The following is a 25,725-nucleotide window of genomic DNA, read 5'->3' on the forward strand; positions in this document are numbered from 1 at the left end:
GGCCAGGGACAGCAAGGTGTGACTGCAAGTCAGGCAGGTAAAGGGAACCAGCAGTCAGGAACTCAGGAGCCTCAGCCCTTGACTCTGTCCAACAGGTATGAGGCACTTGCTCCCTGTTTGGATGGCGAACAGGGCTGCAGGAAGGATGAGTCAGCTGACCAAAGCACCATGGTTCAGCAGGCCATTCAAGGGGAGGGAGTAAATAGGCAAGTTGTAGTTGTAGGGGATTCTATTATCAGGGGGATAGATAGTATCCTTTGCGAGCAGGATAAAGAGTCCCGCATGGTATGTTGCCTGCCCGGTGCTAGGGTGCGGGACATCTCTGACCGGCTTGAAAGGATACTGGAGAGGGAGGGGGAGGATCCAGTTGTTGTGGTCCATGTCGGTACCAACAACATAGGCAAGTCTAGGAAAGAGGACCTGTTTAGAGATTATAAACAGGTCCTCAAGGGTCATAATCTCTAGATTACTGCCCGAGCCACGTGCAAATTGGCATAGGGAGGCAAGAATAAGGGAAGTTAACACGTGGCTGAAAGACTGGTGTGGGAATGAGGGGTTCCTTTTCATGGGACACTGGCATCAGTTTTGGGACAGGTGGGATGGTCTCCACCTGAACCGAGCTGGGACCAGTGTTCTGGCGAAAAGAGTAAATAGGGTGGTCAATAGGACTTTAAACTAAAGATTGGGGGGGAAGGGAAAGTCAGGGAACCAAGAGGTGAAGTAATCAGTGGGGAGCGTAGCTGCTTAGGAATACAAAAAAACACGAACAGACAAAACTCAAGAGTGGTTACGATTGTCCCCATCCCACAAAATATGACAGTGTATGGAAAGGCTCAGTAAACCAAGGTCCACCACACTAAGAAAACAAAAAGGGACGGTCAATAGAGAATTAAAGGTGCTATATTTAAATGCACGCAGTGTACGGAACAAGGTAGATGAGCTTGTGGCCCAGATTGTGACTGGCAGGTATGATGTGGCAGGCATCACAGAGACATGGTTGCAGGGGGTTCAGGACTGGCATTTAAACATCCAGGGATTCACAACCTATCGAAAAGACAGAGAGGTGGGCAGAGGGGGCGGGGTTGCCTTGTTAATTAGGAATGAAATTAAATCAATAGCACTAAACGACATAGGGTCAGATGATGTGGAGTCTGTGTGGGTAGAGTTGAGGAACCACAAAGGCAAAAAAACCATAATGGGAGTTATGTACAGGCCTCCTAACAGTGGTCAGGACCGGGGGCACAAAATGCACCACGAAATAGAAAGTGCATGTCAGAAAGGCAAGGTCACAGTGATCATGGGGGACTTCAATATGCAGGTGGACTGGGTAAATAATGCTGCCAGTGGACCCAAGGAAAGGGAATTCATTGAATGTTTACAGGAGGGCTTTTTGGAACAGCTTGTGATGGAGCCCACGAGGGTACAGGCCATTCTGGACTTAGTGTTATGTAATGAGCCAGACTTGATTAAGGATCTTAAAGTAAGGGAGCACTTAGGAGGCAGTGATCATAATATGGTCGAATTCAATCTCCAATTTGAAAGAAAGAAGGTATAATCAGATGTAAAGGTGTTACAGTTAAATAAAGGTAACTACAGGGGCATGAGGGAGGAACTGACGAAAATCGACTGGGAGCAGAGCCTAGTGGGAAAGACAGTAGGACAGCAATGGCAGGAGTTTCTGGGAGTAATTGAGGACACAGTACAGAGGTTCATCCCAAAGAAAAGAAAGGTTATCAGAGGGGGGATTAGGCAGCCATGGCTGACAAAGGAAGTTAGGGAATGCATCAAAGCAAAAGAGAAAGCCTATAATGTGGCAAAGAGTAGTGGGAAGTCAGAAGATTGGGAAGGCTACAAAAACAAACAGAGGATAACAAAGAGAGAAATAAGGAAAGAGAGGATCAAATATGAAGGTAGGCTAGCCAGTAACATTAGGAATGAGAGTAAAAGTTTCTTTAAATACATTAAAAACAAATGGGAGGCAAAAGTTGACATTGGGCTGCTCCAAAATGACGCTGGTAATTTTGTGATGGGAGACAAGGTAATAGCTGAGGAACTAAATAAGTACTTTGCGTCAGTCTTCACAGTAGAAGACATGAGTAATATCCCAACAATTTCGGAGAGTCAGGGGGCAGAGTTGAATATGGTAGCCATCACAAAGGAGAAAGTGCTAGAGAAACTAAGAGGTCTAAAAATTGATAAATCTCCGGGCCCAGATGGGCTACATCCTAGAGTTCTAAAGGAGATAGCTGAAGAAATAGTGGAGGCGTTAGTTATGATCTTTCAAAAGTCACTGGAGTCAGGGAAAGTCCCAGGGGATTGGAAAATCGCTGTTGTGACCCCCCTGTTCAAGAATGGAACAAGGAAAAAGATGGAAAATTATAGGCCAATTAGCCTAACCTCGGTTGTTGGCAAGATTCTAGAATCCATTATTAAGGATGAGATTTCTAAATTCTTGGAAGTGCAGGGTCGGATTAGGACAAGTCAGCATGGATTTAGTAAGGGGAGGTCGTGCCTGAAAAACCTGTAAAGAGTTCTTTGAAGAGATAACAAATAGGTTAGACCAAGGAGAGCCAATGGATGTTATCTATCTTGACTTCCAAAAGGCCTTTGATAAGGTGCCTCACGGGAGACTGCTGAGTAAAATAAGGGCCCATGGTATTCAAGGCAAGGTACTAACATGGATTGCCGATTGGCTATCAGGCAGAAAGCAGAGAGTTGGGATAAAAGGTTCTTTTTCGGAATGGCAACCGGTGACGAGTGGTGTCCCGCAGGGTTCAGTGTTGGGGCCACAGCTGTTCTTATATATTAACGATCTAGATGACGGGACTGGGGGCATTTTGGCTAAGTTTGCCGATGATACAAAGATAGGTGGAGGGGCAGGTAGTATGGAGCAGGTGGGGAGGCTGCAGAAAGATTTAGACAGTTTAGGAGAGTGGTCCAAGAAATGGCTGATGAAATTCAACGTGGGCAAGTGCGAGGTCTTGCACTTTGGAAAAAAGAAGAGAGGCATGGACTATTTTCTAAACGTGACAAAATTCATAATGCTGAAGTGCAAAGGGACTTGGGAGTCCTAGTCCAGGATTCTCTCAAGGTAAACTTGCAGGTTGAGTCCGTAATTAAGAAAGCAAATGCAATGTTGTCATTTGTCTCAAGAGGCTTGGAATATAAAAGCAGGGATGTACTTCTGAAGCTTTATAAAGCATTAGTTAGGCCCCATTTAAAATACTGTGAGCAATTTTGGGCCCCACACCTCAGTAAGGACATACTGGCACTGGAGCAGGTCCAGCGGAGATTCACACGGATGATCCCAGGAATGGTAGGCCTAACATACGATGAACGTCTGAGGATCCTGGGATTATATTCATTGGAGTTTAGGAGGTTGAGGGGAGATCTAATAGAAACTTACAAGATAATGAATGGCTTAGATAGGGTGGATGTAGGGAAGTTGTTTCCATTAGCAGGGGAGACTAGGACCTGGGGCACAGCCTTAGAATAAAAGGGAGTCACTTTAGAACAGAGATGAGGAGAAATTTCTTCAGCCAGAGTGGTGGGTCTGTGGAATTCATTGCCACAGAGGGCGGTGGAGGCCGGGACGTTGAGTGTCTTTAAGACAGAAGTTAATAAATTCTTGATTTCTCGAGCAATTAAGGGCTATGGAGAGCGGGTAAATGGAGTTGAAATCAGCCATGATTGAATGGTGGAGTGGACTCGATGGGCCGAATGGCCTTACTTCCGCTCCTATGTCTTATGGTCTTAAGTTACCAGATCATACTCGCCCTGGTGGAATTATCAACAATAATCTTGGTAGCCATTGCGTTTGATGCAACAAAAAAACACTGAAACCCACTTATAGATAGTCAACCTGATTGTTGCTCACTGACATTTTTTTTTGTTTTTTTTATAAATTTAGAGTACCCAATTCATTTTTCCAATTAATGGGCAATTTAGCATCACCAATCCACCTAGCTTGCACATTTTTGGGTTGTGGGGGCGAAACCCACGCAAACACGGGGAGAATGTGCAAACTCCACACGGACAGTGACCCAGAGCCGGGATCGAACCTGGGACCTCAGCGCCGTGAGGCCACAGTGCTAACCCACTGCGCCACCGTGCTGCCCTCGTTGCTCAGTCATGATATGGTTATTACAGACTGATTTAATGCCATGGATAAAGTAAGAACTCAAGTCAAATTTTAGGGTTGTCTCCTGAGATTAAATGTACCACATAACTAAAATCATAGAATCCCCACACTGCTGGAGCCCATCGAAATTGCACCGGCCATACCTAGGCCCCCTCCCATTCCCCATCCCCGTACCCTCATCCAATCTTTTTATATAAAATATATTTTATTCTAAACATATTCAAATGTACAAAAGCATGAATAAATCAAAGAACATTCTCCACATCTCTTTGTACAAGTTCCCCCCCATTTTCACCCCCTCCCTCCCTCGATGAACAATTCCTCGAACATGGTCACGAACAGTCCCCTTGTCTCAAAGCCCTCTGCTGATCCCTCAATTCGAAAATAATCTTCTTCAACCGGAGAAAGTCGTACATGTCCCCCAGCCAGGCTGCCACCCCCGGCACCTTTATCGATCGCCGTTCCAGCAGAGTCCTTCACCGGGCAACTAGAGGGGCGAAAGCCACAACGTCCATCAACTCCAGCATTTCCGATCCACAAAGATCGCCACCATAGGGTCCGGCCCAGCCATGAATTTTGATAACATCCCAAACACGCCTCTCCCAGTATCTCTCCAACTTCTCACAGCCCCAGAAAATACATGCATGGTTGCTGGTCCTCACCCACATTTCTCACACTCATCTGCCACCGCCTGGAAGAACCCACTCATCCTTGCCCGAGTCATGTGTACCCTATGTCCCACCTTAAACTGCATCAAACTCCTCCTCGCTCACAAGGTCGAATGCATCCTGCGCATTGCCTCACTCCACCCCATCCTCTCCCCCTCCCATTTCTCCTTAATCCTCACCTCCCTCGAACCTCACCTAACCTGCACATCTTTGGACACTATGGGGCAATTTAGCATGGCCAATCCACTAATCTGCACATATTTGGACTGTGGGAGGAAATCAGAGCACCCCGAGGAAACCTACCAAGACACAAGAACATCCTCCAGTCACCCAAGGCCAGAATCAAAACCGGGCCCGTGGCGTTGTGAGGCACCAGTGCCTCCTCCACCATTCATTAAGATCATGGCTGATGTGACAGTAATCTCAAATCTGCATCCCGCTTATCCACGATAACCTATCACCCTCTTGCTTACCGAAAATTTATCCTCCTTCACCTTAAAAGTTTTCAAAAACTTCTACTGGCTTTTCAGGAAGAGCGTTCCAAAGACTCACGACCGAGTGGAAACATTTCACCTCATCTTTGTTTCAAATGGAAAACCCCTTATTTTTAAACAGTGACCCCTCGTTCAAGATCCCCCCACAAGACAAAACACAAAAAGACCATGGCGTGTTTGTAAATAGATCTCTGAAGGCAAGAGGGCAGATTAACAGGGTGGTGAAAAAAGCACCGGGACACTTGCCTTTGTCAATTGTGGCATAGATTACAAAAGCAAGGAAGTCATGTTGGAGTTATGTAGAACATTGGTGAGACCACAGCTGGAGCAGTGTGTGCAGTTCTGGCACCATATTATAGGAAGGCCGTGATTGCATTGGAGGAGATGCAGAGGTGTTTCACCAGGATGTTGCTGGGATGGAACATTTAAGTTATGAAGAGATGTTGGATAGACTTGGGTTGTTTTCGCTGGAGCAGAGAAGACTGAGGGGCGACGTGTACAAGATTATGAGGGACATGGACAGGGTGGAAAGGGAACAGCTGTTCCTCTTAGTTGCAGGGTCAGTTACGAGGGGACACAAGTTCAAGGTGAGGGGTGGGAGGTTCAGGGGAAATCTTTTTACCTAAAAGATGGCGACGGTCTGGAACGCATTGCCTGGGAGGGTGATAGAGGCAGGTTGCCTCACATCCTTTAAAAAGTACCTGGGTGAGCACTTGACACGTCTCAACATTCGAGGCTAATGAGCCAAGTGCTGGCAAATGGGATTGGCAGATCAAGTACCTTTCATGTGGCAGCACAGACTCAATGGGCCGAAGGGCCTTTCCTGCTCTGTATTTTTCTGTGATTCTGTGAAACAGCCTCTCTACATCCACTCTGTTAGGATCCCTCAGGACCTTAAATGTTTAACAACTATATTACCTTCAAAACAGTCTGGAGCTGCCTATGTGGGGCCTGAAATACCACAGTAATTTGTGCACGCACCAGAAGACAGTGATTTACCATTTTTTCTGGATCAGTCTTCTCACAGCAACATTGAAAAATTAGGACTTAAGAGCAAGCCCATTCAGGTGTACAAATTGCGGAGTAATTTTCAGTTCCAAACTTATTTTCTTTGACTTTTGTCCACAAGTAATATGAAAGGAGATAGAAATTCAACCATTTATGTATCAAGAATTTTGTACCATGTTCAAAGGTGATCTGAGCCTCTTTTATTTTTCTCCTGTTTCCTCCTCTTTGTTGAGGGACAATTTCACAGGTTTCATAATTCAATTGTTTCTGTAATATTTACAAGTATGAACCTGGACAATTGAGTGCTGGCCCTAGATGACTCCAGCACTCTCCTGGGCAACTGTCTGAACCAAATTGTTCGCAAACTTTGTGTCACATCTGATCAAGTTGAACTTCCAACCACATACTTGCACCTTCACTCAGGTTTTTCACCTCAACCTTGCCTCAGCTTGAATGCTGATAAAATCCTAATCAATGTTCCTTCTAGATTTAACTATTCCAGTGTACTTCTGATCAACCTTCCATTTTATGCCCTCTATACACCCAAGTCTTCCAAAACTCTGTTGCCTGTGTCCTAACTTGCACCAAGTCCCATTCATCCACCATCCCTGTACTTGCTGACCTGCATTAGCTCCTGATCAAGTTACATCTTGATGTTAAAATTCTCACTATTGTTTCCATACCCCTCAATGGAATCTCCCTTCCCTACCTCTGCAATCTCTTCCAGCCCTACAACCCCAAGATATCTACACTCCTCCAATTTGACAACTGAGCAGCCGTTTTAAATTACTCCACCGTCTATGGCATGCTTTCAGCTGCCAAGGCCCTAAACTCTAGAATTCGATCTCCAAAGGTCCCCATTTCTCAATAACCCTATCGGTCTTTGAGCTTCTCTTTAAAATTTACCTCTGGATCCTCATAGAAAATAGCAGGATGCCATTTGGCTCATCAAGCCTGCTCCACTATTTGTTACGATCATCCAACTCAATAGCCTGTTCAGTCTTTCCCCCACATCTCTTGATCCCTTTCACTCCAGTATATCTGGCTGCTTCTTAAAAAGTGTTTTGGCCTCAACTGTTTCTGTGGTAGCTGAACCCAGGCCGACCACACTCTGGGTGAAAAAAAATCACTCATTTGTCCTAAATGGTCTATCTACCAAAAGTCCTCAGACTGTGACCCCTGATTCTGGACACCACCACCATCGGGAACATCCTTCTTGCATCTACCCAGTATAGCCCTGTTAGAATTTTATAGGTTTCCACCTTCCCCCCCGTCCCCAACCTCATTCTTCTGAATTCCAGTGAATAAAATCGTAACCGATTCAATATCCCCTCATACGTCAATCCTGCCATCCTAGGAATCAGCCTGGTAAACCTTTTCTGCACTCCGTCTCTAGCAAGAACATCCTTCCTCAGGTACCCTAATACCTCTATGTAGTTTCATGACAAAATTTTCTTTGGTAATACTCCTGTGAAACCTCTTGCAACGTGTTATTATGTCAAAGGCACCATATAAATACAAGCTGCTATTGACGTTGTTATTCACACATGGGGACAAAACTGCCAAGCATAATCCAAGGATGCTGAGTTCTACTGCAGCACAGATTACTTCGCCAATAAAGGACTGAATTTGAAATTGTTTAGTCTGTAGGGCTAAACTACTCAATGGAAACAACTTGCTGTGAAACTCCCAAGTTCTGCATTTGAAGATATGAATACCAGGACACAATTTTCCAGTGGATTAAGTCTCATTTGAGGTAGGCTTTAAGCAAAATCTTAAAGAATGACAGGGAAGTGGAGAGGGAACTTTGATAGTTTGAGGCCTAGCTGCCTGAATCCACGTTTGTTGATTACAGGATGAAGGAGAGGAGGATGATCAAGAGACTGAAGTCAGAGGGAGAGAGTTCAAGACAGGCTGCAACTCTGAAAGAGATAACAGAACAAATGTGAAATGAGCCACAGACGATTTAAACGCAAGGATGAACATTTTCAAATCAAGGCACTGGAGGGTGCTGTTATTCAATGACCATTGTTGGCCCAACAACATTCACTCACAGATGAAGAAAATCCATTTGGTGAATACTGGAGATTTGCTGGTTCCTGTTGCACTATGACAACTCAGTAGACTAAAAGACCATTGATTCCCCCTTGAACTATATACCACCTCCAAAAAAATCATGCATTTTGCAGAGCTGTAAACTGATCACAGTTTTAGCTTGGAATCGGACCACAGATTTTCTATATTACAGCTGCATCCCTGGGGCTCTTCAGTCAGAAAAATAAACATATTGGACTAATTAAAGATGAACATACATGGTACAATAATGTACCTGGTCCTGTAGGGGGTGCTACTGGCACAGGCAGAAAACAAAAATCAGGGTTTGAATTCACCAGATTACAAAACCAACAGAGAGCACTCCACAAGTGCTCACCCCAAACATCTTTCACACGACTGACTTTCATCAGGAGTATTTTATTACTGTTTACCTTGTAACATCCAGCTATAAAAAGACGACATTGTCATTCTGTAACAACATATTTTAATTAGAAATCTACCATTTTAATTGTTTAAATCAGTCTCATTTAACCAGTTCAGTTTATTTGCCCCTTTAAACTCAAATGTTGTACCAATGATTTCCCTATTCTCCCTCTTTTAAAGATGTTCATACTGGAGGCATAGTTCCACAGGACCCAGTTATCATTTTGTTCCAGAACGCATTCTTTACCTGAAAGCCCAATAGGGGCGGCACGGTGGCACAGTAGTTTGCACTGCTGCCCCACAGCTCCAGGGACCCGGCTTCAGGTGACTGTCTGTGTGGAGTCTGCATTTTCTCAGTGTGTCGGCATGGGTTTCCACCGGGTTCTCCGGCTTCCTCCCAAAGTCCAATCCCGGAATGCTGTTTTCTATTATGACCAAAATGAATAACCTCACACCTCCCCAATATACCCCATTTGTTATCTTGCTGCCCACTCACATAACCTGTCGATATCTTTTTGCAGCATGTGTCCTCTCCACAAATTACATCCCCACCTAACTTTGCATCATCAGCAACTTAGATAAATGACTCAGAAAGTCATTAATGTAAGATTACTCTGTTGGATACTCCAGCAGGTTAGGTGGATTGACCATGCTAAATTGCCCTTAAGTGTTCAAAAAGGATAGGTGGGGTTAGGTGTGGGCTTAAGTAGGGTGGTCTTTCCAAGGGCCGGTACAGACTTGATGGGCTGAATGGCCTCCTTCTGTCCTGTAAATTCTAAGATCCTCCCAATTTCCCAGAGGCAATGCTGTTCCAGGATTGGGCTCACCTCAGTTTAAAAACCCGCCAGCAGTCACTGTCAGAGACCTCACATTACTGAAGGTCACTTGAGTGAGATGCATCACCTGTGAAATGATATCCTGGAAAATAAATAACAATTTCAAGCAAGGGAAGGGAACAGGCATTAAAAACCATTCCTTTCCATCTCTACTCTAGTATGGTAGTAACTACACATTGTAACACTACAGTTTTCATGAATGAATACTGCTCCTTTCAGTATCCAATCTATACAGGAAGGCCTTGCCTTCCCTGGATTAGTGCAGTCAAGAGGTTCACCTGCAATAGTTGGGCCATGACAAATGATCTGCAATCCCCCCTCATGATTTAGAAGATATGAACTCTTGCTATTTGTAAAGCCTCTCTTTATTGTAATGTGTGAGAACGCAGTTTTGAACTCTTCCTTCATCACTCCACAAAATGTGACAGTCAGAGGGCACCTCAGCACATTGTACTACAGCCAAGATGGGACAAAACTCTGGTCTGGTCAGTAGATTTCATTAACATACATTCTGCAAGGGAATGACAAAAATCCATCATTACATAACAGACCAAGGATCTGTTGGATACTCCAGCAGTTAGTAATTTTATGGTTTAAGCAACAATGGTTTTTGACATCAATGAGATGGTTTCTTCTTCTGTACTTTTCTGTGTTGATGAGGATTCTGTCTTACTTTTTCCGTCCTACTTTTCTTATCTTGAAGCAAATCATCCTCAGAGATTGGCGCAATTATTGTTCCCATTTTTGTCACAATTTTCGGCATGGTCAACTTCTGCGTTGCTCTCTCAGTATTCCACGTATTCCCAATGGGGGCACAGATACTCTTCTCAAACTGATTCCGATGAGAAAATGGGAATGGTAGTTGATTTACCTGCATCAAAACAAAGAATTCAGTGTTTGGTGCCCAGACAGGATTATTTGTTTCTCACACACCAGCAGCAAGGTTGCAGAGTCCATTCCTAGGAAGTAAATAGTTGGAATACAAGGGATTTAATCAAATAGAATTTAGCATGGAATTATTACATGTGATTTATTAAAATGGGTGTCTTAGTACCCAACATCTCAGACACTGGAACACAAGGGGTAGGTGCAATCGACCATACAGCCAGTTGAGCCTGCTCTGCCATTCAATACGATCATGACTGACCTTGGGCTTCAACTCCACTTTCCTGCCCTCTTCCCATATCCCCGGATTCACTCAGACACCAAACATTTGTCTATCCCAGTCTTAAATATAGTCGTACAGAATTGCAACAATTCACAATCCTTTGATTGAATAAATGTTTCTTCATCTCGGTCCCAAGTGACCAACCCACCTATCCTGAGACTGTGTTTAATATTCCCCAGCCAGTAGAAATAACCTCCCTGCGTCTACTCTGTCAAGCTCCTTCAGAATCTTGAATGTTTCAGTGAGATAACTTCTCATTGTTCCAAACTCTTGGGAATATTGGTCTCTCATCGAAGGACAATCCTCTTATCCCAGGAACCAATCTTCTGGACCTGCACTATACATATCCAATTAAAGTATATTCTTCCTTACATATGCCGACCAAAGCCATACACAGGACTTCAGGTTTAACCAAGGCCTTGTTGTAAGATTTCCTTTTTCTTGTACTCCAATTGCCTTGCAATGAAGACCAACATGTCATTGACCTTCTTAATTGCTTGCTGTGTCTGCATGTTAACTTATTGTGTTCCTTGTCCGAATACACCCATGTCTCTCTGAACATCAACCTTCACAAGTTTTACAATTTTTACAATTATACCTTTTAAAAAGTACTCTACTTTTCTATTATGACCAAAATGAATAACCTCACACCTCCCCCAATATACCCCATTTGCTATCTTGCTGCCCACTCACATAACCTGTCGATATCTTTTTGCAGCCATGTGTCCTCTCCACAAATTACATCCCCACCTAACTTTGCATCATCAGCAACTTAGATAAATGACTCAGAAAGTCATTAATGTAAGATTGTAAATAGTTGAGGCCCCATTAGTCACAGCCTGCCAACTTCAGAATTCCCCATTTATGCCTCTTTGCTTCCTGTCCGTTAACCAAGCGCAAATTTTACTGCTCAGTAAAAAATGGATCTGTACAGATCAGAAATGTTTCAAGTGCAACTTCCATTAAATAGTAATTAACAATTAATGAACAATTAACTTTCTGAACTTTACATCTGTAGGATGGGAAATCTGCCACTTTTCCATTAACCTTTACTGGAACGTGTGCATATGCTGGCGTCAGGAACTGCATGACACCTTCCAAACTGAATAGCCTGTCAATATTCTTTGACAAGGCAAAAACATGTAGAATGCTCATTTGGGTGAGGTATCCATGGAGAGATTGCAATGGGACAGTCACTGGCCAGTTATTTAGGGGGCATTAACTATTTTTCAAGAGCAGGAAGAGTGCATTGAGAAGGAAAAGAGATAAAATGCTCAACAAGTTTAGCTTAAAAGAATGCTGTACAAATCTGGATTTTCCTTGTCCAATTTTTATTTATTTGCTATTCTTAAGTGGGAATGAAGGATCAGTGACAACATTTTTGGAGGTGAAAGCTGACAGACAGCGTAGCAATAATAATCCTGCAACCCCTCACCATAAGTTACATTTTAGAGTTGGAAGGTGGCGCATAAATCTGACTTTCAGGACAGCACATCACCTGAAGTGAAATAAATAGTCACAAGGGTTCTCCCTTGAGCTTATGTTGCTGCGCCGTATTTTATTGGAAAATATTTTTGCAGTACATGTGACTACAATGTTTTTAAAAAGCTACTGTAAGAATGGATTCCTAAAGAAAACCTGAAGTTAAATCAATTCAATAACAGAACGTGAAGACACCACATTGTCTTGGTGTTGGTTCACTAACCTATCCACTTAGCCCTAAACAACAGCTCTTTTCCCCTTACTTCCTTGTACTTTTTTACCTTTTGCAATTATTCATTTGTTTCTGCTTTGAAACCTTCTGCAGATTCTGCTTCTACTACTGTTTTTGATTGGGAAATATATGAACTTAGACCATAAGACATAGGAGCAGAATTAGGCCACTCGGCCCATCGAGTCTGCTCCGCCATTCAATCATGGCTGATATTTTCTCATCCCCATTCTCCTGCCTTCTCCCCATAAACCCTAATCCCTTTATTAATCAAGAACCTATCTAATTCTGTCTTAAAGACACTCAATGATTTGGCCTCCACAGCCTTCGGCGGTAAAGAGTTCCACAGATTCACCACCCTCTGGCTGAAGAAATTCTTCATCTGTTTTAAAGGATCGTCCCTTTAGTCTGAGATGGTGTCCTCTGGTTCTAGTTTTTTCAACAAGTGGAAACATCCTCTCCATGTCCACTCTATCCAGGCCTCGCAGTATCCTGTAAGTTTCAATAAGATCCCCCCTCATCCTTCTAAACTCCAAAGAGTACAGACCAGAGTCCTCAACTTAAGTTTATAACACCGTTAACCTGCTAAAGAGTCCTATGGAGCTTCACAGGAGCATTGTAAAGTAAAATACAATAGCGAGCCACTTAAGGATATATTAGGGCAGATGACTAAAAGCTTAAAAGAAACAATGTTTTTAAGGGGCAAAGGAGAGAGGTGGAGAGGTTCAAAGAGAAAATTCCAGAGCTTAGGACCTTGGTTGTTGTAGGCTTGAACATCAATCCCAGGATATTAAAGGAAATAGCTACAGAGATAGTGGATGCACTGGCAGTAACCTTCCAAGAATCCTTAAATTCTGAAAATTTCCAGAGGATTGGGAAACTGCCAATGTAACACCTTTATTCAAAACAGAAGGGAGAAAATAAAAAACACGTAACTATAGCTCAGTTAGTTTAGCTTCCGTCATTGGGAAAATGTTAAGAATCCATATAAAGGATGTAATAGCAGAGCATTTAGAAATGCATAATATAATCAAGCAGAGTCAGCATGGCTTCATAAATCAGGGGCTGGATTCTCCACCCCGCCACACCAGATTTCTGGTTCAGCACGCCGACAGGATGCTCCATTGCGCTGGCTGGTCAATGGGGTTTCCCACTGTGGGGCAGCCCCACACTGTCGGAAAATCCCCCGGGCTTCCGGCAAAATGGAGCGTTCCAGATGGTGGAGAATCCAGGTCTGACAAATATATTAGAATTGAGGTGGTAACAAGCAGGATAGATGAAGGGGAACCAGTAGATGCAATATACTTATATTTCCAAAAAGCGTTTGATAAGGTACCATACAAAAGGCCATTTAATAATATATTAGCATGGGTAGTGGATTGGCTAACTGATAGACAGAGAGTTTGTATAAGAGGAGCATTTGCCGATGGCAACCTGCAACTAGCGCTGGAGTGCCACAGGGATGTGTGCTGGGCAACAATTATTCACAATATATATTAATGACTTGGACAAGGGAAGTGAATGCACTATTGCCAAGTTTGCAGAGGACATAAAAATAGGTGGGCAGGCAAGTGATGAGGATGACACAGAGTCTACAGAGGGATATAAACAGGTTAGGTGAGTATATTGCAGGAAAGTGTGAAGTTATGCACTTTGGTAGGAAGAATAAAGGAGCTGAATATTATTTAAATGGAGAAAGACTGCAGAAAAGACAGCACAGAGGGATTTGGGGGTCTTCATGCATAAATCACAAAAAGCGAGCATGCAACGTCAGTAGGTAATTGGGTAGGCAAAAAGAATGTTTATTTCAAAGGTAATGGAGTATAAAAATAGGGGAGTCCTGCTACAACTATAAGGCACCAGTTAGACCAGACCACACCTGGAATACTGCGAACAGCTTTGTCCCTCTTAGCCAAGGAAATATATACTGGCATTGGAGCCAATTCAGCGAAGGTTCACTAGATTCATCTTGGGTATGGAGGGATTTTCCTGTGAGGAGAGGTTGAGTAGACTGGAGTTTAGGAGAATGAGAGGTGACCTTATCGAGACATATAGGATTCTCAGGAGGCTTGTCAGGGTAGATGCTGAGAGGATATTTCCTCATGTGGGATAATCTAGGACCAGGGGGTATAATCTAAGAGTAAGGGGTCATCCATTTAATACAGAGATGAGCGATTTTCTTCTCTCAGAGGGTAGTGAATCTGTGGAATTCCTTACCGCAGAGAACTGCAGAGGCTGGATCGTTAAATATGTTCAAGCTTAGATAGAAAGTAAGAGAATCAAGGGTTATGGGGATAAGGCAGGAAAGTGGAGTTGAACACAGAACATACAGTGCAGAAGGAGGCCATTTGGCCCATCGAGTCTGCACCGACCCACTGAAGCCCTCACTTCCGCCCTATCCCCGTCACCCAATAACCCCATCTAATCTTTTTTTTGGTCACTAAGGGCAATTTAGCATGGCCAATCCACCTAACCTGCACATCTTTGGACTGTGGGAGGAAACCGGAGCACCCGGAGGAAACCGACGCAGACACGGGGAGAACGTGCAGACTCCGCACAGACAGTGACCCAGCAGGGAATTGAACCTGGGACCCTGGCGCTGTGAAGCCACAGTGCTAATCACTTGTGCTACCGTGCTGCCCAGTTGAGTATGAGATAACAGCCATGATCTCATTCAATGGCAGAGCAGACTCGATGGGTCCAGTGGCCGACTTCTACTCCCACGTCTTATGGTCAATATATACGCACTTGCATATATATGAACATACAAATTAGGAGTAGGCCATTCAGTCTCCTTAAGATGGTCCATTTATATACATCATGGCTAATCTGATTTAATCTCTATATTCCTGCACCCAAACCCATATATCAAAAATCTATCTAAGCCAGAATTAAAAATATTCAATGACCCTGTCTACACTGCTCTCTGGGGAAGAGGTTAAAGACACTCAGAGAATGCAAATTCTCCTCAGCTTTGCCTAAATGGGAGATCCCTTATTTTTAAACAGTATCCCCCAGTTCTAGTTTCTCCCATTCGGAGAATTTCAATAAGATCACCTCTCACTCTTCTAAACTTCTTCTGCAATCCCTCAGTGACGAGGATGTCTCCGGGGAGGTGGGTTCCGAGGTGGCAGAATAGTCCGATCCTCAATCCAGACTCTGCCACAGGTTTTGCAGGTGGTGCTTGATGAGGTGGGTGGGTGGGACGCTCTGGATTCTGCCCTCTCCTTCCGCTGTTTACACTTGGCCTCTACGTGCTCTACCCTACGACGCTTGAGGTGACTGGCGCTTTCACGGATGCTTCTTCTCCAGTTTGTGAGTTCGGAGACAAGTGGTTCCCACATGTCGGTGGGGATGTTGTATTTATTTAGGGAGGCTTTCAGAGAGTGTATTTATTTAGGGAGGCTTTCAGAGAGTGTCCCATTAGCCCTCTTAGTGATTGCTTGCCATTATAGAGCTCGGAGTAGAGCACTTGTTTTGCGAGTCTTGTGTCGGGCATGCAGGCAATATGGCCCTCACATCACAGCTGGTCAAGTGTGACCAGTGCCTCGGTACTGGGGATATTGACCTGGGAGAGGACACTCACATTGGTACGCCTATCCTGCCAACGAATGTGCAGAATTTTGCAGAGGCAGCGTTGGTGATATCTCTCCAAGGATTTGAGGTCTGCTGTACATTGTCCATGCAAACAAGAGGGCGGGGACCATGGTTGCTCTGTAGACCATGAACTTGGTGTTGGGTTTGAATCTCGGTCTTCGAATACTCAGTTCCTCAGGCGTCCGAAGACTGCACTGGTGCATTGGAACCAATGTTAGATTTCATTGTGAATGTCTGCTTGCACCAAGAGGAGACTCCTGAGGTATGGGAAATTATCCACATTGTCCAAGGGCTCACATAGATTTTAATGGTGGGGGAGTTTTGTGTGGCAGGAGCGGGCTGGTAGAGAACCTTTGTTTTCTGAATGTTTAATCTGAGGCCCATTCTCTCGTATGCCTTGGTGAATGTGTCGATTATGGTTTGTAACCCGGCCTCTGAATGTGCGCACACGCAGGCATCATCTGTGTACTGCAGCTCAATTACAGAGGTTCTGGCCTGGAAGCTTCGGAGGTTAGACAGTTTCCCGCTTGTCTAGTAGTTGAGCTCCACACCAGCAGGGATCTTCAGGGTGATGGGGTGGAGTGTTGCTGCAAAGAAGATGGAGAAGAGCGTTGGTGCGATTATGCAGCTCTATTTGACCCCAGTTTACATACATATTGGGTCTGTGGTAGTTCTGGTGGTGAGGATTACGGCTTGCATGTCATCGTGGAGCAGGAGGAGAATGGTGACGAAGTTGAGGACGCTGCACAATCCCTCGCGGTTGACAGCGTCAAAGGTCTTTGCGAGATCGAAGAAGCCCAACCTGTCTAAACATTCCTCATATGACAACCCCTTGATTCTAGGAATCAGTCAAGTGAACCTTCTCTGCAGTGCTTCCAATGCAATTACATCCTTTCTTAAATATGGAGACCAAAACTGTACACAGTACTCCAGGTGAGGTCCCAACAACACCCTGTGGACTTTCGGTTGCGGCGATGCGCGGCTAGGCCGCACGTTTCGTCAGCTCCCGTTCTAACGGACTTTTGGGCTCTTTTCGGGAGCCCCAACGGAAATTCTTTCAGACCAAACCCAGTGTGGGGTGACGAAGGAAGGTGCCCCCCCCCCGGGTGTGTATGGAAAAGACCAGCGGCAGTGGCCAGATTGCGAAGGATCCTTTGGAGCAGCAGCAGAGAAGAGAAGGAAGAAGCAAGATGGCGGCAGATGGAGCCCAGACGGCATGGGGCCCGAACCAGCAGGAATTCCTCCGACGGTGTCTGGAGGAACTAAAGAAGGAGGTGCTGGCGCCGATGTTATTGGCAATCGATGGGCTGAAGGAAACACAAAAGGTCCAGGCGATAGAGCTCCGTGGAGTGAAGGCAAAGGCAGCCGAAAACGAGGATGAGATACAGGGCCTGGTGGTAAAAACGGAGACGCATGAGGTGCTACATAAGAGATGTATCGACAGGCTGGAAGCCCTGGAGAACAGCTCGAGGAGGAAGAACCTCCGGATTCTAGGTCTCCCCGAAGGAATGGAGGGAGCTAACGTTGGGGCTTATGTGAGCACAATGCTCCATACGCCAATGGGAGCTGAGGTCCCATCGGGCCCCCTGGAGGTGGAAGGGGCTCACCGGGTCCTTGTGAGAAGACCAAAGGCGGGAGGACTACCAAGGGCGATAGTCGTGAGATTTCACCGCTTCACGGACAGAGAGGCTGTTTTGAGCTGGGCCAAGAAGGTACGGAGACGCAGGTGGGAGAATGCGGTGATACGAGTGTATCAGGACTGGAGCGCGGAGGTGGCGAGAAGGACGGCGAGCTTCAATCGGGCCACGGTGGTGCTTCACAGGAAGAAAATAAAATTTGGGATGCTGCAGCCGGCGCGATTGTGGGTCATGCATCAGGGCAAGCACTACTACTTCGAAACGGCGGATGAGGCATGGACCTTCATCCAAGAAGAGAAACTGGACTAGAACTGAGAGACTGATGTTGAGGGGGAAACAACTAGGTTGTGGTACAGAAGTGTAAATTGGGGAATGGGAGGTTTATAATATTGAAACGATAGATGGGGAATTTCTCTCCTCTAGATGGGGGGACGTGGAGAAATGTGGGCGCCGGTGGAAAAAGGGACAGAGGGGGGATGGGGAATGAGGGAGCTGTGCTATAGGGGCGGGGCCGATAGGAAAGTGCGGGTGTTTTCCCGCGCTATGGAGATGATGGCGGGAAGATAGGCGCAGGAAGGAAGAGAGTTCCACACGCAGGGGGGTCAAAGAGAGAACGGGGGAAGCCAGGGTCAGTTAGAGTTAGCTGACTTTCGGAAGCATCATGGGGGGAGTAACCATGCTAGATAGGGATCTAGCGGGGACAGGGGGGGGGGGGGGGGGGGGGGAACGACTAACTGGGTTGCTGCTGCTGAGTGCAAGGGGGAGCTGGCAAGAGAAGAGGTGGTCGGGACGGGAAGGCGGGCCCAGAATATGGGATGGCTAGTCGGCAGGGGGGGTGCGGGTGGCCCCCCAATCCGGCTGATCACGTGGAATGTGAGAGGCCTGAATGGGCCGATTAAGAGGGCCCGGGTGTTCGTGCACTTAAAAAGACTGAAGGCGGACGTAGTCATGCTTCAGGAGACGCATCTGAAGGTGGCGGATCAGGTTAGGTTAAGGAAAGGATGGGTGGGACAGGTGTTCCACTCAGGGTTGGACGTGAAAAATAGGGGGGTGGCGATACTGGTGGGGAAACGGGTGTCGTTCGAGGCTAAGAATATAGTGGTGGATAACGGGGGTAGATATGTGATGGTGAGTGGCAGATTGCAGGGAAAGGAGGTCATGATGGTAAATGTATATGCCCCGAACTGGGATGACGTGGGATTTATGAAGCGGATGTTGGGACGTATCCCGGACCTGGAGGTGGGAAGCCTGGTAATTGGGGGGGGGGGGGGGGGGGGGGAGACGACTTCAATACTGTGCTGGATCCAGGGCTGGACCGGTCTAGATCCAGGACCGGAAGAAGGCTGGCAGCGGCCAAGGTGCTTAGGGGGTTCATGGAACAAATGGGGGGAGTGAATCCGTGGAGATTTGCTAGGCCGTCGGCCAAAGAGTTCTCCTTTTTCTCCCATGTCCACAAGGTATACTCCCGAATAGATTTCTTTGTTCTGAGTAGGGCACTGATCTCGAAGGTGGCAGGAACGGAGTACTCGGCCATAGCCGTTTCAGACCATGACCCGCACTGGGTGGATCTGGAATTAGGAGAGGAGAGGGAGCAGCGCCCACTCTGGCGACTGGATGTGGGACTATTGGCGGATGAGGGGGTCTGTGGAAGGGTGCGGGGATGTATTGAGAGATACCTGGAGGTCAATGATGATGGTGAGGTCTAGGTGGGGGTAGTATGGGAAGCGCTGAAGGCGGTGGTTAGGGGAAAGTTGATCTCCATTAGAGCTCACAAGGAGAAACAAGAGGGCAAAGAAAGGGAGAGATTCGTGGGGGAGATTTTGAGGGTGGATAAAAGCTATGCGGACAAAAGACTATATAGAGAGAGGCGAAGACTTCAGACGGAGTTTGACCTGCTGACCACAGGAAAGGCAGAGGTACAGTGGAGGAAGGCACAGGGGATGAGATAGGAGTGTGGGGAAAAGGCGAGCCGGCTGCTGGCCCACCAACTTCGCAAGAGGATAGCGGCGAGGGAGATTGGGGGAGTTAAGGATGAAACGGGAACTACGGAGCGGAGAGCAGTGAAGGTAAATGAGGTGTTTAAGACCTTCTATGAGAGGCTATACAAGTCCCAACCCCCGGAGGGAAAACAGTTTCTGGACTAACTAAGGTTCCCGAGGGTGGAGGAGCAGGAGGTGGCAGGTCTGGGGGCGCCAATTGAGGTGGATGAGGTGACTAAAGGACTGGGGAACATGCAAGCAGGGAAGGCCCCGGGACCAGATGGGTTCCCGGTGGAATTCTACAGGAAATGTGTGGACCTGTTGGCCCCGCTGCTGGCGAGAACCTTTAACGAGGCCAGAGAAGGGTGGATACTACCCCCGACAATGTCGGAGGCGACGATATCACTAATCCTGAAGCGGGATAAAGATCCGCTGCAATGCGGGTCATATAGGCCTATCTCACTCCTAAATGTAGACGCCAAGCTGCTGGCAAAAGTGCTGGCGACGAGTATAGAGGATTGTGTCACGGGGGTGGTGCATGAAGACCAGACAGGGTTTGTAAAGGGGAGACAACTGAATGTCAACGTTCGACGGCTGCTGGGGGTGATAATGATGCCCCCAGCGGAGGGGGAGGCAGAGATAGTGGTGGCGATGGATGCGGAGAAGGCATTCGATAGGGTAGAGTGAGAGTATTTATGGGAGGTGTTGAAGAGGTTTGGGTTCGAGGAGGGGTTTGTCAGATGGGTCAGACTCCTATATGGGGCCCCAGTGGCAAGTGTAGTCACAAATCGGCAAAGATCAGAGTATTTTCGGCTACACAGGGGAACAAGGCAGGGGTGCCCTCAGTCCCCATTACTGTTCACGTTGGCAATTGAACCACTGGCCATAGCGTTGAGAGACTCTAAGAATGGAGGGGGGTGGTTAGAGGGGGAGAGGAACATCGAGTGTCACTCTACGATGTTCTGCTATATGTTGCGGACCCTGTAGAGGGGATGACAGAGGTCACGCAGGTATTGAGGGAGTTTGGAGAGTTTTCGGGATACAGGCTAAATATGGGGAAGAGCGAGCTTTTTGTAATACACCCCGGGGACCAGGGAAGAGGAATAGACGCCCTGCCGTTAAGGAGAGTGGAAAGGAGCTTCCGATATTTGGGGATCCAGGTAGCCAGGAGCTGGGGAACTCTACACAGACTTAATCTGACGCGGCTGGTGGAGCAGATGGAGGAGGATTTCAAGACGTGGGATATGCTGCCGCTCTCATTGGCGGGCAGAGTGCAGGCGGTAAAAATGATGGTTCTCCCGAGGTTTCTTTTTGTGTTTCAATGTCTCCCCATTCTGATCACAAAGGCCTTTTTCAAGAAAATAGACAGGAGCATTATGAGCTTTGTGTGGGCAGGGAAGACCCCGAGGGTAAGGAGGGGGTTCCTGCAGCGTAGCAGGGACAGAGGGGGACTGCCGTTGCCGAGCCTGGACGACTACTACTGGGCCGCCAATGTGGCAATCGTTTGTAAGTGGATGAGGGAGGGAGAGGGGGCGGCGTGGAAGAGGCTGGAGATGGCGTCCTGTAAAGAAACGAGCCTAAAGGCGCTGGTGACGGCACCGCTGCCGCTCTCCCCGAAAAGGTATACCACAAACCCAGTGGTGGTGCCAACCTTAAGGATCTGGGGGCAGTGGAGGCGACACAGGAGGGTGACGGGCGCCTCGGTGTGGTCCCCGATCAGGAACAACCACAGGTTTGTCCCAGGAAGGATGGACAGAGGGTTCCAGAGCTGGCAACGAGCAGGAATTAGGAAACTGAGAGATTTGTTTATCGACTGGACGAGCCAGGAGGAAAAGTATGAGTTGCCCCCGGGGAACAATTTCAGATCCATGCAAGTGAGGGCGTTTACGAGGCAACAGGTGAGGGGAATTTCCGCTGCTCCCGACACAGGGGATCCAAGATAGAGTGATTTCAGGGGTATGGGTCGGGGAGGGCAAAGTGTCCGAAATATATCAGGAGATGAGAGACGAGGGGGAGGCGATGGTAGAGGAGCTGATGGGAAAATGGAAAGAAGAGCTGGGAGAGGAGATGGGGGAGGGGCTGTGGGCTGATGCCCTAAGCAGGGTAAACTCCTCGTCTTTGTGTGCCAGGCTTAGCCTGATTCAATTTAAGGTTCTACACAGAGCACATATGACGGGAGCAAGACTGAGCAGGTTCTTCGGAATGGAGTACAAGTGCGGGAGGTGCTTGGGAAGCCCGGCGAACCACACACACATGTTCTGGCCGTGTCCGGCACTGGATGAGTACTGGAGGGGAGTGGCAAAGGTGATCTCAAAGGTGGTGAAGGCCTGGGTCAAGCCAGGCTGGGGTTAGCGATATTTGGGGTAGCGGAAGAGCCAGGAGTGCAGGAGGCGAAAGAGGCCGATATTTTGGCCTTTGCGTCCCTGATAGCCCGGCGAAGGATCTTACTCATGTGGAAGGAAGCAAAACCCCCCGGCGTGGAGGCCTGGATAAACGATATGGCAGGGTTTATAAAACTAGAACGAATAAAATTTGTGCTGAGAGGATCGGCTCAGGGGTTCTCCAGGCGGTGGCAACCGTTCCTTGACTATCTCGCGGAACGTTAAGGGAAAATAGATCGTCAGCAGCAGCCCGGGGGGGGGGGGGGGGGGGGGGGGAAAGCACTATTTTTTGTTACTTTGTTAGTTCACTATATTATTTAAATAATGTTATTTATCAGTTACTGTACTATTTTTATGTTGATTTGTAAAATGGAAAAATTCTGTTTGAAAACATTAATAAAATATATTTTTTAAAACACCACCCTGTACAACTGTAGCAAAATTTGCCTACTTTTCTATTTAATTTCCGTTGCAATAAATGACAACATTCCATTTGCCTTCCTAATCACTTGCTGTACCTGCACACTAACGTCTTGTGATTCATGTACCAGGACAACCCAGTTTCCTCTGTCATTCATGCAATCTCTATAGTAGTTTCCATTCTTCCTGCCAGAGGACAAGTTCTCATTTCCCCTCATTATACTCCATCTGCCAATATTTTGCCCACTCAACCTACCTAATCCCTCTGTTGACTCGATGTCTTCTTGACACCTTATTTTCCTCCCCATTTTAGTTTCAGCAACAAATTTACCAACCATACAGTCAGTCCTTTCATCCATGTAATTGATGTAGATAGTAAACAATTGAGCCCTGTGGCACCCCACTGGTTACATCTCACCAAACTGAAAATGACCCATTTATCTCTATTCCCTGTTTCATTAGCTAACCAATCCTCTATGCATGCTAATATGTTACTCCATACACCGCAAGCTATTATTTTGTGTCGTAACCTTTGATGTGGCAACTTGTCAAATGCCTTTAGGAAATCCAAGTAACCACACCTATTGGTTCGCCCATTTAAGACTGAGATGGGGTGAATTTTTTTCTGAGGGTTTTGGAATTCTGTTCCTGACAAAGGTGGAGGAAGCAGTGTCTTTGAATAATTTTAAGGCAGATTCTTTATAAGCATGGGGGGGTGAAAGGTTATCGGGGTTAGGGTGGAACACGGAGCGGAGGTTACAATCAGATCAGCCATGGTTTTACGGAATGGCAGAGCAGACCTTAGGGGCCGGTTGGCCTACTCCTAATTAGTATGTTCATAATATAGGTCACGTTCACACCGTATGTTCATTAACAGCAATGCAGCATTTGTAACATCAAAAAATATCCTGAGGTGCCTCACAGACAACTTCTGGAAAAAAACCTGACAATGAGCCAAAAAAGGATAAATTACGTCAACGGGATGGGTCCAAGAAAGATCTTAGGAGGGGGAGATAGAGGGTGAAAGGTTAATGTCCTGAGCACTACAGATTATGCTGAAGTTTATATTGTGACTGTGCATTACTGTAGGAGCATAAATGTTGTTTACTGGTGAGTATTTTCATTGTCATATTATCATGGTAAATAAAACTTCCCAGAGAGACTAACAAATTTCCAGGAAACCACTAGCTTAATATTTCCTCATACCATATTTGGAAATTAGCCATTCCCATTAGAACTTTTAAAAAAAAGATTCATTCCCATCCTAATGGTTGTTAATATGCCTAGGGCAGTAAGTAATACATTAAAATAAACTTCTTAGACAAGTTGTAACAACATCCAAAAAGTTTGGGTTTCATTTTGAAATCTTCATTCAAGACATTAACTGAAATCAAAACTTTCACACTCCATCAAGGGAGTATCTTCCTCCTTTATTTGTGGTAAGTTGCGCTTAGTAAAGAATAAAGGTGCTGGAAAATTTAATGTTTTTCTACAATTAATAAAAATCATTTCCTTCTCAGGTATAGCAAAGTGAAGCTCCCTCTAGTTTGCTCCAGCATTTGTTTCAATGCATCATCTGGATACCAGTATGGTGATACATTTTGATAGCAATTATAATTTTGGATTCTCTGTGTACAACTTCCCTCTGTGTGAGACGTTTGGGCTGTGGAGCTAACCTTCCTAAAAACTGTGTTTAACTGGCCAAACTCAATACAAACATCAAGTGGCCCGGTTCAAGTCCAAGTGTGAAGTAAAATGGCAGCATCCTGATCTGCCATATCACCAAACACCCCTTAAAGAATCTGTATTCATGTTCCACATCTAGTATTCACTCCCACTTGGATGGACCATTTATTCATTGTGTCTTGAGCCAAACAGCGCATTGTCCCCTCACCTGGTGTTCTGCAATGCCAATGTCTCGTTTTTCACTAATTATAACATTAGGCAAATGTTGATCCTTCCTAAGCGGAGGTGGGGCTGCTTTAATGCGGAACCTTGAAAGAATCAATAACAAGAGTTCAGTTAGGACTGGGCAAGATGATACTTTCTACAGACGCCTGTAAAAAAAAAACACATCCAAAATACGAAGCTTAACAACGCTATGTTCTCTTTCCATTTTTAGATTTGTGCAAGTGAAGTAACTGGTTTATTCTATGGCTGTGTCCACGCATGTTATAAAATACTCAAAATACTGCTCTCCAATAATAATGTCCCATCATTCTAGATCTTATAACACTGAAAGCAGTTGGTTTCTATCTCTCCTGTCCAAACCATAATTTTAAATGCCTCCATCAGATCACCCTTTAAGCAACTCTGTTCTAATGAAGAAATACAAAAGAAATAGAGGTTTCCCCTCAGATCAAGCAGCATACGAGTCAACCTATGCTGCAGCCTATTGCGCCATATCCTTTCTAGTGTCATCCAAAACTGCCCCCGTCACCGTATCTCAACCTTTATATTCTATACATCTTGCCACAAAACCCAGTATTCTCAAAGCTTTTTTATGCCATTATACACTTGAGGCACTACTTTCAAATGTCTTATTTTATGTCAGAACCCTCAAATCCTCTAGGCTCTTTGCATTTCAAAGTATAATTTCTAAAATGTTTTGAACACAAAAATGTATCAACTCACAATTATTGACATTAAATGTCTTTGCCATTTTTTGTTCCGCTCCATCATCTTATCAATATCCCCTAACAGTTTTTTAGACATCAGATTACTTACTTCCACTTTAGCATCCTTTGCAAGTATGGACATTTCCTTAGGCCTCCTATCCAAAGTACATAGCATACAAAGGTGGTCCTAAAATTTATGTTATCCACTTCTAACCACTGTTAACTTCCTATTTGGTTTCCTCCCTTCTAACCACTTTTAAATCCAATTTTCTACCCATTCAATGTTATAACCAATAGTGTCTTTTTTGTAAATAAATTTAGAGCACCCAATTATTTGTTTTCCAATTAACGGGTAATTTAGCGAGGCCAATCCACCTAACCTGCACATCTTTGGGTTGTGGGGGTGAAACCCACACAGACATGGGGAGAATGTGCAAACTGCACACGGACAGTGACCCAGGGCCGGGATTTGAACCCGGGTCCTTAGCGCCGCAGTCCCAGTGCTAACCACTGTACCACATGCCGCCCGAACCAATAGTTTCCTGTGCAGTATCTTGTCACAGCCACTGCATCAAAAATATTTGTCACC

The 25,725-nt window shown here is 45.7% G+C and overlaps 1 protein-coding gene across 2 annotated transcripts in view; it reads right to left on the minus strand.

Moving 5' to 3' along the window:
- Positions 1–8,763: 8,763 nt before the first annotated feature.
- LOC140421053 (U3 small nucleolar RNA-associated protein 14 homolog A) overlaps positions 8,764–25,725 on the minus strand; it is a 61,955-nt gene continuing 44,993 nt past the window's right edge. For both annotated transcript variants that reach the window (XM_072505375.1, XM_072505376.1), the window contains 2 exons: positions 24,413–24,512; positions 8,764–10,496 (listed from right to left, as the gene is read on the minus strand). In XM_072505375.1, coding sequence (XP_072361476.1) covers positions 10,242–10,496; positions 24,413–24,512 — 355 coding nt within the window. In that variant the 3' untranslated portion in view covers positions 8,764–10,241. The remainder of the gene's footprint in view (positions 10,497–24,412; positions 24,513–25,725) is intronic.

The sequence above is a fragment of the Scyliorhinus torazame genome, chromosome 5 (assembly GCF_047496885.1).
Source record: "Scyliorhinus torazame isolate Kashiwa2021f chromosome 5, sScyTor2.1, whole genome shotgun sequence".
Classification (NCBI taxonomy): Eukaryota; Metazoa; Chordata; class Chondrichthyes; order Carcharhiniformes; family Scyliorhinidae; genus Scyliorhinus; species Scyliorhinus torazame.